This window comes from Podarcis muralis, chromosome 5, assembly GCF_964188315.1.
Source record: "Podarcis muralis chromosome 5, rPodMur119.hap1.1, whole genome shotgun sequence".
Taxonomy (NCBI): Eukaryota; Metazoa; Chordata; class Lepidosauria; order Squamata; family Lacertidae; genus Podarcis; species Podarcis muralis.
In genome coordinates, this window is record NC_135659.1 from 26,343,704 (window position 1) to 26,357,223 (window position 13,520).

The following is a 13,520-nucleotide window of genomic DNA, read 5'->3' on the forward strand; positions in this document are numbered from 1 at the left end:
ATGGAGCTGCCACCTTGTGCAAGCTGGTGGCTCCGTAAAACTGCTTGGCTAAGGCAAGGACAGCCACGCTCCTCAGCAGAGCAGTTTAAAGAAGTGGAAGAACAAGCAGTATTGGCGCCTCGCCGAAGCAGCTTGTTCTTTCCTCTTTACTGGTATGAGGGCAGTTTCACTCAGTGGTATACAGTGGTGCCTCGCAAGACGAAATTAATTCGTTCCGCAAGTTTTTTCTTCTTGCGAGTTTTTCGTCTTGCGAAGCACGGTTTCCCATAGGAATGCATTGAAAATCAATTAATGCGTTCCTAGGGAAACCGACTTCAGACCAGGTCCGGGGACAGTCTGTCCCCCGACCTCTTCTGAAGGCTGGGGGGGGGGGGCGAAGGGCTTTTCTTCCCACCCCCAGCATTTTAAAAAACCCCGGGACAGCGGAGGACTTCTCCGCTGTCCCGGGGCGATTTAAAAGCCCCCGGGAAGGCAGGCAGGGGGGACAAAGACTTTTGCCCCCCGCCAGCCTTCAGAAGAGGTCCTGGACCTCTTCTGAAGGCGGGCGGGGGGCGAAAGTCTTTGCTCCCCCCGCCTGCCTTCAAAAGCCGTCGGGGACAGCGGAGAAACGCGCTGCCCGGGGCGATTTTAAACCCGCTGTCCCGGGTTTTTTTAAATGCTGCCGGGCGTCAGCGCTGCCGCCCGGCAGCATTTTAAAATCGCCCTGGACAGCGGAGAAGTCCCCCGCTGTCCCGGGGTTTTTAAAAAACCTCTCCGCCCGCCAGGCTTCGGAGCAGCCTTCCGAAGCCTGGCGGCGGGAGGAGGTCCGAGGACAGTGGGGAAGAGGCGCTGCGCTTCCCCGCTGTCCCGGAGATTTCCCTATGGGCTTTCGTCTTGCGAAGGAAGCCCATAGGGAAATTCGTTTTGCGAAGCGCCTCCGCGACGGAAAACCCTTTCGTCTAGCGGGTTTTCCGTCTTGCGAGGCGTTCGTCTTGCGGGGCACCACTGTATTGCGGGTGAAGCTGGACTCAGGAGCAGTGGCGGTTTCACCCACGATATACCACCTGAGTGAAGCTGCTGTTGCAGTCTGCCCATAAGGCAAAGGAGCTGCCACTGCCCCAACCACCACACACACCCCTCCAATGCTACGCCACTCTTCCACATGCCCCCTAGGGGATGCTCTTCATATAAAAAACTAACCACTTTGAGGAGGGTACCCAAAGTGGAGGGCTGCCTCCCATCCCCCCAGTGACCAAACTGGATAAACAAGGAAACTAGTTCTGGACCTGCCAATCTCATCCCATAAAGCTTTTGTCATCTTAAAAACCTATTCATCCAACCATACTTTAAACCTGGTAATGAGAAATCTCTCATAGATGTATCACCTACAACAAAGCCTAAACACCAGCTTCTTAGGCCCAATTGGAAGCTGTTGTGCTATATAACTAGTCATGGCAAGTACTTTGTTCCTCAGTTGAATCAACTTGCAAGACTTAGCTGGTTCCAGCTTACAACACTGTATAGACATGGGCAACAAGCACAGCGTACACCAAAGCTGCTACTTTACGCAGACTGCAAATACCAGGAGGTGCATTGGATGCACATCCATCCTGCAACATCACTCTGTAAGGGAAGATTAAGAAACAAGACCTGTTTTCAACAACCCTGGATGTGATTACCTCCCCCCTCATTTCTGTGGAATTAAACAGTGCGCAGCAAGTACATTCCCCTCCTACCTGCCAAGATCCTTTCCGCATTTGCGCTGTACAGGTCAGCATTCTGCGCTATCAAGCGAGCAGTCGCCAAGTGTTTCAGCATTATTTCGCAGCTTTGGTCCGTGTTCTCCCACACGTCCATTCCATCAAACACGACAGCCTGGCGCTCCAGAAGCATAACAAGAGGCATCAGCAGGGGGACAGTGACCACATTCTGTGGAACGCAGGTTGCCTCTGAAAAGGAGGTAACAAACAAACATTTACATTTTGCCCCCTTGCTAGCTAGAGGAAACAGCCTATCTCATGTCATACACAAGCAGGACTTCATTAATTTGCTGGCTATTGCAGTTCTGTAATATGACCACCAATTCGCCCCAAGCAAAATGCTGGCTGATGCAGATACAACCCCTTTTGTTGGTTCCTCCTCCTCTCCATAACCATGACTTGTGCTCTTTGTTTGGCAAGTGGATAAAAAAAGTTGACCTGGCCATAGGTTTCTTCTTGTTGCATCACCAGAGAAGCAAATTAGATGTTCAGTGGAAATTATTCACTGTTCCTGAAGATCTAATTCATGCATTGCACATGGATTATTTTGTTCAAAGCATTTCAGTGACAGGGAATGATAGAATACCCCTCCTTCCTGAGTTATTTTTCCCACACAACAGGAATGAACCATGAGTAAGGCAGGATGTGGTTACATCTAATGCATTTTGTCCGTTACCATCACTTTTAGGACTTGGGCTTTCTCCCGCACTCTCCATTAATGCAATAACAGATGTGGCCTATGGACTTGATTAGACTCCACTGATGATGACAGTGATAAATGTGATGCAGCTGCCCTAACTTACCTCTTCCTTCATTCAAGGCTTTGCTGAACGGCTTTAGCTGCTTCTCATATATAATGGCTGTTTGTGTGTAGCAGTGTCTCAGAGCGGTCCACGTTTGCTCTAACCTTGTGACCTGTAGAGGAAGAATAGCTAAACTGTCAAGCAGTCCCTGAACAACAAAAATTGAACATGGTGCAACTTAAAAGAAGGGGTATTTCATACAAATCAGCAACATTTTGCTGCTGTTCCATCAAGTGTGCAGTTTGCATCCTCAGAGAGCAGAGGCTGCCGGTGGGAAACTGCCATAACATGCTGGATAAAGCGGCAGACTAGAACATTTGCCTGTCAGCTGAAGCCGTCCCAGCCACCAGCCCTGCTAGGTGTTTAAAAACAGCTCATCCCAGCAAAGGGCTGCAGCAAATCTGCTTCCTTTAAAGGACTCCCTTTTAGCAGTAAGCTTGGTTGGGCCCTCCAACCTGTTTGGAGTCCCAAATTTTGGTCTCCAGCTATTTTGGACTACAACTCCCATCATTCCGAGCTAGGACTAGTGATCAGGGATGATGGGAATTGTAGTCCAAAAACAGCGGGGGAGCAAAGTTTGGAAAACCCTGTAAAAACAGTTCTTCCCAGATATCTGATCCCAACAAAGGGGTGTAGCAAATCTGCCACACTTTGGAATGACTTGTTTTTTAGCAGTAGGCTTGGGCCCTTCAGCAGTTCAACTCAACAAACGCTCCAGCCTGCCATTTTACTTGTGGGTGTGCGTTACCCATAAGATCTAATGAGCTTGGCTACACTAAAGCTAATTCCTGTATAAATGATGAATTTGCAAATCTGGAAGCGGATCGCTGATCACCCAGCATATTTCTTAGCGCCTGTTAGGAATCCTTGTGCATCTTGAACTACAATTGTAAATGCTACTCTGTGGTGCTGGAATAAGCACTGGATGTACAAGGATGTGAATGACGTCTACTCAACACTGGCTCAATCTCTAGCACTAGGGTTTACTCACCACATTTTAATAAAGATACAAACAAATATGAGCGGTAACGAGGACAGCCACAAATACAGAAATGCCACAGGTCTGCAAACACTGGCCAACCCCACTCGATGATCAGGGAAGATGGGACTAAATCTGGAGAACCATTCCTGACAGTAAGGTGGTGTGTGTTTTTTACCAGCCCTGTGGGTCATTTTTACCTACTAGTGAGAGTAGCAATCAGTTTGGATTCTTTGCTGCTCTTCACTCGCAGCCTTCACTCTTTGCCTACAGTTAATTCCTTATACTACAGAAGGCTTCTTAATTATAGTTGAGGAAATCCAGGCTTACATGCTATTTATTAAGGTTAGCAAGCCAATTATGAACGTTGGTTAATGAGTGAACTTAAACCACAGTTAGTAGACGATAGCTAAGTTGCTGCGATGGGTTCAGACATAATGCTAAGCTGTGATTTAATAAACAATGGCTTAGTTTTGTGTGTGAACCCCTCACGTGGATGCAATCTTACAGTCTGCAAGGTGTCCCAGGAGTCATAGGATAGATTGGATCCACCCATCAAGGAGAGTCAATGTTGGAGAAACCTCTTTGGTCAAGCCAGGGTGTTGGGAGGTGGACAGTCGGGTATTCCAGAACAGGAAATGAACAGAAGAGTGCCAGAACCTTAGGCAGTTCCTCTTTCCCCACACCTTAAGACTGCATGCTAAATAGTTTAGTGTGGGGAATTCCTTTTACCTGAGGCATTTCCAGAGCTTTCATTATAGCTGAAAATGCGTACAGATCCCCCATGGAGTCTTTGAGTTCCACAGCGACCTGGATGATCCTGTTTAACGTTGCAACTCGTTCTTCTAAGTTTCCTGTGCAGCCGAGAATATCAACTGCTATCCCTATTGCCATGGTGTTGTGTCTAAAGGGGGAAAGAAATCAGAAACAGTCTTAAGGTATCAGGAGAGCCATGAGATTTCAAGCTGCCCGTGGAACTGAATCCAAGCACGAATATGACCTTAAAGTCCTGTGGTGACATCATGCAGCATGCATTTATTTATAATAAAGCAGGAGATCTGAAGAAAACAAGTGCTCTCTGTTCTTAGAGGTTGCACAGCACACTCGCAAGCAGGCACTTCCTTCCTGGAGGAACATATCTGAAAGTGTGTGTGTGGGTATGGATGAATTTTTAAAATTATTGTTTTTATGGCTTTAAAAATGCTTTTCTTCTTACTGGTCCCCAAAATAAATTGTCCAATTAATCATTTAGCCGATCAAAATGTTTAAGTCAATTAAGTGAATAAAAATTGCAAGTATTGTTACAATACATTTCTATCAATCTGCCACAGTGTGACAAATCTCTATGTAAGAGGAAAATATTCATTTAGAAGGATCACACCAGAATAATCAACCTGCCAGCTTTCATTGGCTTAATTAATGGTTTATTATCAATGTGGAGATGGCTCCCTCTTAGCTCATTTCTTTGTGCATGCAGCAAACCATGATCCCTGGGCTTAGATTTACATCCAAAATCGGAATTGTCATCTGTTCTGCTCAAGCAAACCAAGATTGGCTTTACTCTATGGTTTGTTTGAAGCATGCCAATCCAGGAATCACGGTTTGTTAACTCTTGCTTGCACTAGAAAAGGAGTGCAGTGGGAGCCCTTTCCGTGTTTACAATAAGCCATTATCTATAGTTAACCATGATGTGGGAACATAGCCGTTGTTTCAGTATGAAAACTAGCCAATCATCAACCTAATTGGCAGCTTTTCAAAATCTTTGGGGCCATTTAAGCAAGCTCCAGCAGTGAGTTTGAGAACATTCAGAGTGAATTCTCTCAACGCCTAACGATCATTTTGATAATACTCTCATCGTAGCTACCCACCCTTTCAAGGAAGAAGAAAGGGGTTGGAGAGACAGTAATGCCTGTGACCAGGCATAACACGCCAACAAAAGAATGCCAGCCCAGTTGGAAGGGCCTGGGAGGAAAGAACTTGCCAGCCCCCATGCTGGCAGCAGAGGTGCCAAGACTGGCAAAGCAATTTGAAGATGTCTGTGACAAAAGCACAGGAGTGGGTCATCTTGTTGCTTGGCAAGAGGAGCTATTTGCCAGTCAGACCATTCCGTGCAATGGGTCTCTCTCTGATCTGGAGCAGGAAACCATGGCAACCACATGGTTGGCTAAAAGCTCTAAACCACTGCATGCAACTTTTTGAAGAGGAGGGGCAGCCTGGTGGCTTTGAATGCAGACAAGGTATTATTCTGTAGGCCTCAAAGGAGGCTTTCAGAGTCCCTGAAGAGATGTTTTGCACTTAAGATTCCTGGGATTATCTGTGCTGGCGACATGTGGGAACATAAGGCATTTAGTTTTTCAGGTCGTGCTACAGATCTTTTTGGACTTTTTTCCTGCTGAAGAATATCTTCCATTAAAAAAAAAAAAAATACTTCCCTTGATATCATGGTTTATTTACAAAAACCTGCTCACAGTTCATGATTAAATGCTTCCCAACCCACCCCCGCAATGTTGGTGTCCATGTAAACATGCTCAGAAGCTAATAATAATAATAATAGGTTCAATTTTTTCCTTGAATAGTCATTTTGTAAAAGGTGCTTAGCCTCTCAGCAGCCCACCAAAATCACACCCTATCACTGAGAATCTATTAGTATGTCATCCGTTAGGAATCTATGCCATAATAGATAAATAGTGGGAGGAAAGGCAGAACTGACAAATACTTTTTTTACAGAGAACAATGAACCCCTGACAATTTTCCTCGGCAGCCTGATATTTTCCGCAGAGCCTACAAGGGGAAGGAAACTTGTAAGGTAGCAATAACAGCGTTTACCTTTCAATTATGTCAAGGCGCAGTTGGTGTCCATACGGCAACGTAATAAGTTCCAGGCCTGAATTCACTCCCATGATTCTCCTCATCTCTTCGGAGACCTCCAGTATCCTAGCAACCTGTCAAGTGCAGCAAGAGCGCGTACGGAATGAGTCAGGGTGGAGACAAGGCAGCCTGAACATTAACCAACATTTATGCTGAAAACCCTCAGCAGCCCCAATTGCTCCTTGCTGCTTTGCATGCCAGAGCAGCTACCATCCAAAGGCTGCCAGCTTGCTCAAGCAATTCATAAAACGTAAAGCCAGCTTCTCTCTCGAAGGGACACACGATTGTTCCGTTCAAACGCTTCATGGGGATCCAGTGTTGGTTATACAGAGCTCCTGCTAGGGTTGCCAACTTTTCAGCCTGCAACTGCAACTGTGCTTTCAATAGCTGCTTTTATCAGATGGTGACGCTTGTCTCCACACTGTGAAAGGGTTCACCTGTTGATTTCTACACATGGGTACTTTTAAAGTGACAAAAGAGCAGGTCAATTTCCCTGCTCCTCCTCACCCCCAGTTGGCTGGCAAACCCCCAAGCTCTCCTTTCCTTGCTGTTCCTCATTCCACTGCAGCCCACCATGAACCTCAAGAGCTGTTCCCCATAGACAAAATTCCACTGAGGTTCCCTTCCATGGTCCTCGCTTGGGTGGAACAGTTATTGAGCTCACGGTTCCATTTGCATCTTAACACTTAGTCTATCGACATGCTAAAATTTGTTGCAAAAAGAATTGTTTCCCTAGTTGAAGTAGAAACTTTTAAAAAAGCCAAGCAAATATAATCAAGTTTTTAGATTTTTACTGCATACAGTTTAAGCTATAGGTCTGTTTCAGCTGTGTTGGGAAACAGTAATCAACAAAAATTGTCCATTTGAGCACAGCTTAATCCTAGCAGGCAGTCCCAGGACATGGTATAGAAAAGGCACACAATGGGGTGTTGTCAAACATCCCAAGAGCTGGCCTTGTTGAAGCTACAGGGGTACTACCAGAGAGATCTCTGTGTGAGATCCTAAGTTTCATCATGGAAGGTAGGTTACAAGCATAAGAAACAGTGGCATGGCTTTCTCATTTACCCTAACTACAGGTGGAGAGGGAGGCAGAGAAAAAGCCCAAACAGAAAGGCAGCAATCTCTAGGCTTGCCAGGGGAAAGGTGAACCAATCAAGAGATCAATCTATGCTAGGATTTGTTTAACCTCCCGCACAGGAACACAACACATTTGTTGCACTAAATGACATGACACAAAGCAAATGCACCTCAAAAGGTGAATTTAAAGCGGTTTATTAAGGCCTGACGTGTTTTAAGTCAGACGGCTCTTCTTCAGGGCTAAACGAACCCCTAAGGAATTGGGTTTGGCTGCTGGCGGCTGTCTTGATTAAACTGTTGCCCACAGGTCAACCGCTTTGAAAAGCAATTGAGCCTTTCAGTAAAATGCTTCAAATTCACCTCCTTCCTGCATTTTTGTAACCCTTCTGCTAATTGTTGCCATCAACTGGTCTCAAGAGACAATGGAGTGCACCTCTAGGGGTAAAGTCAAACCACTAGAGAATCACAGCACCTGCTGTGGCTGCAGAGACCTCTAACTCATAACTGCTGCGTTACCAGCACCAAAGTGACCTCTCCGGGGCATAAGCCTGGGCAATGCATATGGAAGTCCTGGGCTGCCCGAACAAGTCCTCCCTCTCAGCCTCGCTGATGTGGTCCAAAGGAAAGCAGAGCAATATGTTTTGGCACCAGCTTGACTGCAGGAGTTGCCAGAAGGAGGTGTACAAGGTGCCACCCAACCACTTGAAGGACTCCACTCCAGATTTTTTTAGGGTTTACTCCTTAGCCTTTTCTTCCCACAAGACAGAGGGTTTCTGCTAATAGTAGCCATATTATACACAAATGCAACCCCACCCATTCAACCCACATCAGTTGGAGGTGACATGACCCTCGCTGCTAACAAAAGGGGTATGCCGGTGAAATACAGTGGTACCTCAGGTTACAGACGCTTCAGGTTACAGACTCCGCTAACCCAGAAATAGTACCTCAGGTTAAGAACTTTGCTTCAGGATGAGAACAGAAATCATATGGCAGCGGCAGGCCCCATTAGCTAAAGTGGTACCTCGGGTTAAGAACGGACCAGAATGAATTAAGTTCTTAACCCAAGGTACCACTGTAAAGAGGTGTATTGTCTCTTCCTTGGTGACCACCATGTTACCGTGATTTGAAGTCACTTGTGCGTGAGATCGTCTGGGTTAGCCATTCACCCCCTTCCCAAGATCATCACCAGGAGATGTGTTACAGCAGCAGGCCTGTGACAGCATTGCCAGCTTTATCACCAACAGGCAAGAGAAGCATCTGGCACATTTTACAACATCCGCCAGAAATCTTTGATGAGTCATAATGGCCGTCATATTTTACAGCATCGTCGAAGTATCCAGCATCATCCTCATGAGGGACCTCTAGCCCCTCTGGGCTGCAGGCAGGTGGCACTAAGTGTCATTAGTAATATTACCCTCACTCTCTCTAATAACGGGCCCCAAATGCTACTTGGCTTAACCAATCTCATCTGGAGACCCTCCTGTGACCGGGGCAAACGCAATGTCGGGAGACAGGCAATTCCTCTAGTGCCCGGTTTAAACTGAACATAAATATAGATTAAGCTCTCAGAGTGGAGTGCTCTGAGTAATGAGGAGAGTGCCGGAAAGGTCCTCACCGTCCCTCTTGGTGCGATGGACTGCAGCTGATGCCAACTTGATTTACAGAATCCTCAAAGAAGCTGTTGATTCTAACAAGCCTGTAATAGCTTTAGGGGGAAGCATTCAAAGGAGTGTCACTGAACTGATGACAGAAAGAGGGGAGAGAACGCTGTGAAGCTGTGTGTAGATAATGCCATTTGACACCTGGGTGGTATCAAGCAGGGATTCGAAGTAATGGGTCATTCTCACTGAAAGTGAGCGGGGAAGATGTGCTGCAGCACAAAAGACTGCTTTTAATCCCCATCTCCCAAATAAAAACAAAGCTTATCCCATTAGCTTAGGGTGTTTCAATATAGGAGGCTCACCAGCCAACTGTTGCCTCTAAACATGAAACAAAACCTAGAAGAGGTACCTGTGATCACAATAGCCTGAAGTGACCACTGCGGGTTTGTATACAGCTGTTGCCATATCTTCCCACCCTGCCAGTACATTTGGATAGGCATTCGTCAGCATGGCTCTTGCAGTATGCAACGTGACCAGCCCATAGAATCACAGAATTGTAGAGTTGAGAGAGATCCCAAGGATCATCTAGTCCAACCCCCTGCAATGCAGGGATATCAACTAAAGCAACCATGACAGATGGCCATCCAACCTCTGCTTAAAAACCTCCTCCAAGGAAGGGAAGTCCACCATCTCCTGTTAGATTCTCCTTTCTTGTAACTTGAATCCATTGGCCGTACCCTCCAGAGCAGAGAAAGCAAGCTTGGTCCATCCTCCATGTAACAGCCCTTTAGATAATTGAATATGGTTATCATATCATCTCATTTTTTAAAAAAAATATCCTAGACTCCCTGTGGCATTCCTAGTGGTATCTATCACAAGGAATCCTGTCCTCTGCAAAAACCTGCTACTTAAATTGGCAAACTCTAGAGCCTGCTCCCAAGTATACCCCAAACAACTGCCAGGAGGATCTAAATTCTTTGTTGCTACAAACACAGATAGCTTCACTTATTTCAAAGACAGCTCCGCTAGAGGGCAGAGTTAGCATGCCAGGAATCTTGGATCCAGCTGCTGTGGAGTCTATGTAGTTATTAGCTACCTTGCTGGCTGACTGCATCCTGGGACAGATACATGGGGAATTGAAAGTGATTTGGGCTTTTACCAAAACTAAAGTGAGATCAATACTCCTACAATAAATGAGCATTCCTCTCTAGCTCTTGCAGCCTCTTCTGCCGATACAATGCACAAAACTATTTCCTGGAGCTCTGCTGATTAGCACGACTGCTGTCTCCTGAGCCATTATGTCTTTCACAGAAACACAGCCACCTAGCCCAAGCCCTTCTCTCAAGACCAGAAATCCTTTAAGTTTCATCAGACAACGTTGAGATTCCCACCACCTCACCCCAAGCAAACAATATGGTAGCGCTCCTCTTGTGCAGACTTGCAGTCAGTTACTCGCCCAGAAGGAAGCGTTTTTATATAGTGCATCCATTTCCCGACAGTCACAATTCCTTCTGGGCAAGTAACGTGCCAGAAAGCACAAGCCTTGATCTGTCCATATATGAATGCAGCCACAGTCAAATCATCAACGGCACCAACCAGCTGAGCTCAGAGGAGGAAGGTCTAAATATCAGCTCCCTTCTGCCCCTCTAATTGCTATGATTTGATTGAGGCTACGCTGTTCTGGCTGAAAAGTCGGACCTGGAGTCTATGCTGTTCTGCATTGAGCGTGCAGAAGCAGAAATCAAGCACCATGTGTTCTGTGGCTCAAAAAATGCCTTTCACCAGAGATGTGTTGGTGCACAGGCTGCATGAACCCTCTCCTGCCACACTGTCCTGCTTGTGTTAGGGTCCGCGTTGGATTACTGCAGTGCACGTGTTATGCGAGGCTGCTTTTGAACAGCATTTGAAAACTTGCCACTGGTCCAAAATGTGGCAACAAGTGGTGGAACCACCAACACAATAATTTTAAAGAACATACTGTACACATGTAAAGCACAAGAGAACCCTGGGAACTGTAGTTTCCCCTCATAGAGCTATTGCCTCCCAGCACCCTTAACAAACTACAGTTTCCATGATTCTTTTTTTTTTGGGGGGGGGGGGAGTCATGTGCACTGGATGTACTTTAAATGTATGGTGCGGATGGGCTCCTTGTCATTAAGAAGGATCCACCACAATGAAATGCCCTTTTCCTAGGTTACTAGTTTAGACAAATTCCTGGTCTGATCTAAAATGGCTATTACTCTTGAAAGGACACTTCCATTTAGCCTTATTTACCGTATTGGCCCGAATATAAGATGCACCCGCAAATAAGCCGCACATTTAAAATTCAAGGCTTATTTGTGGGTGCAGCCCACTTCCTGGCACTACCTTCCCAAGCCAGTGCTGGGGGAGACTTGGGAGTGGCGGGTAGGCGGCAAGCCACTGCCCTGCGCTCCCGGGCTGCTCTGCGGGGGGGGGGGGGGGAGCCGTGCAGCTTTGCCAGCGGCCTCCCCCCATTCCCCCTTCCTTAGGAGGCTTGGGAGCAGCGGGCAGGCAGTGCGCTGCTTCCTTGGGGGGGGGGGGGAGCTGCGCATTAAGGTCACGAATATAAGCTGCACTTTAACTTTTTACGGCCCAAATTTGGGGGGAAAGTGTGGCTTATATTCAGGCCAATACACTATTACTACTTTTTTTTAAAGAAACAGACAGTTTACCTTGCAGTCCATTTTAAGCATATGCAGAGCGATTCTCTTTGCACTGTTGTTTGTGAACAGCTCCTTCACCCTTTTCAGCATGGCTGTCTCCAAGGGTTTGTTTTCCGAGGGAAGGAGCTTGGACTCGAAATCTTTAGGCCTGAAACTGGAGAACATCTCAAGAACAGGCGCGACAAAGACGCTGCTCTCTTTGCACATCTCCGTCTGGGCCACGAGTGGGTCCGCAGCGCTCAGCAAAGAGTCATTGTCGCCCAGGATCAAGTAGCTCCTTTTGGAATGCCTGGATGAATGTGTCCCATTCTCCCTCGTTGCCAGATGCTCTACAAAGCTGTCCTTCTGGCATAAAGGTTGCTTTGTCACCCCACAGTCTGTGGGAAACGCTGCGTTCAATTCACAATACAGGGCCTCCGAACCGTGCGGTGGCCTCAGAAAGGGGACTTTGCTGGGCTTGGGCGGAGGCCTGGGGTACAGCTGGCTGTCAGAACCCCTGACAGCATCGATGAGCTGCAACTCAGAGGCAGCTCTCCGGAACATCTGAGGGCTCAGTGCGGGCTCACTGCCTGTCCTGAATGCTGGCGACTTGGGACAAGGGCTGGTTTCAACTTCAGTTCCCTGAGATGGGTACCTTGAACCTGGAAGTTAAAAGGAGGAGGCAACACAGGTTAGGAGCTACCAAATGGCAAGGGAGCAGCGCTTGTCAGGGAGACAGAGAAGGAAGAAGACTTCCAAAATCTAGAATCACATGCCTTGGCAAGAAATGGCAGGCTTTCCTTCCCATCCCAGTCATTGCACAGGTGATGGGTGAGGAAGGTGTTGAAAGGCCGCAAGTGTGGCTGACCTCAGGAGTCACTCATGCAAAAGGGTATCACAAAGCAATCTACCCCTGTCAGGTTTTCACACACTGAAGTGGCCTTGTGAAAGTGTTCACGCAACAAATTACTGGCTGTTTTTTGAAGGGTGGGGCATGCAGGCAACATGCAGCCCCCAGGCCCATCTTCCCTCCTCTTCTGTGCGCTGCAATGTACTCACATTCGAGAACTGGAGTCCCCTGAAGAGCACAGAGGAGGGAGGGATGCACAAACCAGTCATTCTCTGTAATGTCCTGGAGCTGAACAGAGAGGCGTACTAGGCTCCCTTGTGCCCTTGCTAGAGGAGCTGAGCCAGAGTGGAGAGGCATGATTTTTGCACCCCTCTGGGCCTGGGACCTCGGGAATTGGGCCAAACCCTAGGTACACCCTTGTCTGGAGAGGCAGGAGGGTTCAGAGAGAAAGAAACCAGGTTCTGTCAAGCCAAGCAGGCCTTGCTCTTCAGGCAAGTGCTGCACTCTTGCACAGAGGCATCATTTCCATGCTGGACTTTTCATATCTGAACATAATGAATATGTCACCCCTGGAGTTAATTTTGTCAACTCATTATTTCCTTGGTTAAAGTATTTGTTTGTTTGTTTTTCTATCTCACCCTTCATCTGAGGATTTCAGGGCAGTTAACACAAATACACATACCATAGTTACAAACCAAACAATATATTTGGGATGCCTTGCATTCTTCCCAATGCCACATACTTAAGATGCATAGTTTAGAGACAGTGAAGCGTAAAGCTCCACCAATATACAGGTCCTCCTCCCCCCAAAAAATCAGAGATATACAGAGCAGCTGCACTGTCACATTATTCTGCAGTGAGTATGATAATGTTCCGGGCTGTACAGTCAGAAGTGGAAAATCTCCAGGGCTTGGAATAGGAACTGGTTTGTAACTGAATC

The 13,520-nt window shown here is 46.9% G+C and overlaps 1 protein-coding gene across 3 annotated transcripts in view; it reads right to left on the bottom strand.

Annotated features, from left to right (window-relative positions):
* Positions 1-13,520, bottom strand: part of BCAR3 (BCAR3 adaptor protein, NSP family member) — an 84,367-nt gene that overhangs the window by 1,314 nt on the left and 69,533 nt on the right. For 2 of the 3 annotated variants that reach the window (XM_028732701.2, XM_028732703.2), the window contains 5 exons: positions 11,761-12,392; positions 6,348-6,463; positions 4,254-4,425; positions 2,543-2,654; positions 1,716-1,928 (listed from right to left, as the gene is read on the bottom strand). In XM_028732701.2, coding sequence (XP_028588534.2) covers positions 1,716-1,928; positions 2,543-2,654; positions 4,254-4,425; positions 6,348-6,463; positions 11,761-12,392 — 1,245 coding nt within the window. Of the gene's footprint in view, positions 1-1,715; positions 1,929-2,542; positions 2,655-4,253; positions 4,426-6,343; positions 6,464-11,760; positions 12,393-13,520 lie in introns of those variants that run through there. The other variant, XM_077928448.1, reaches the window with a different exon arrangement.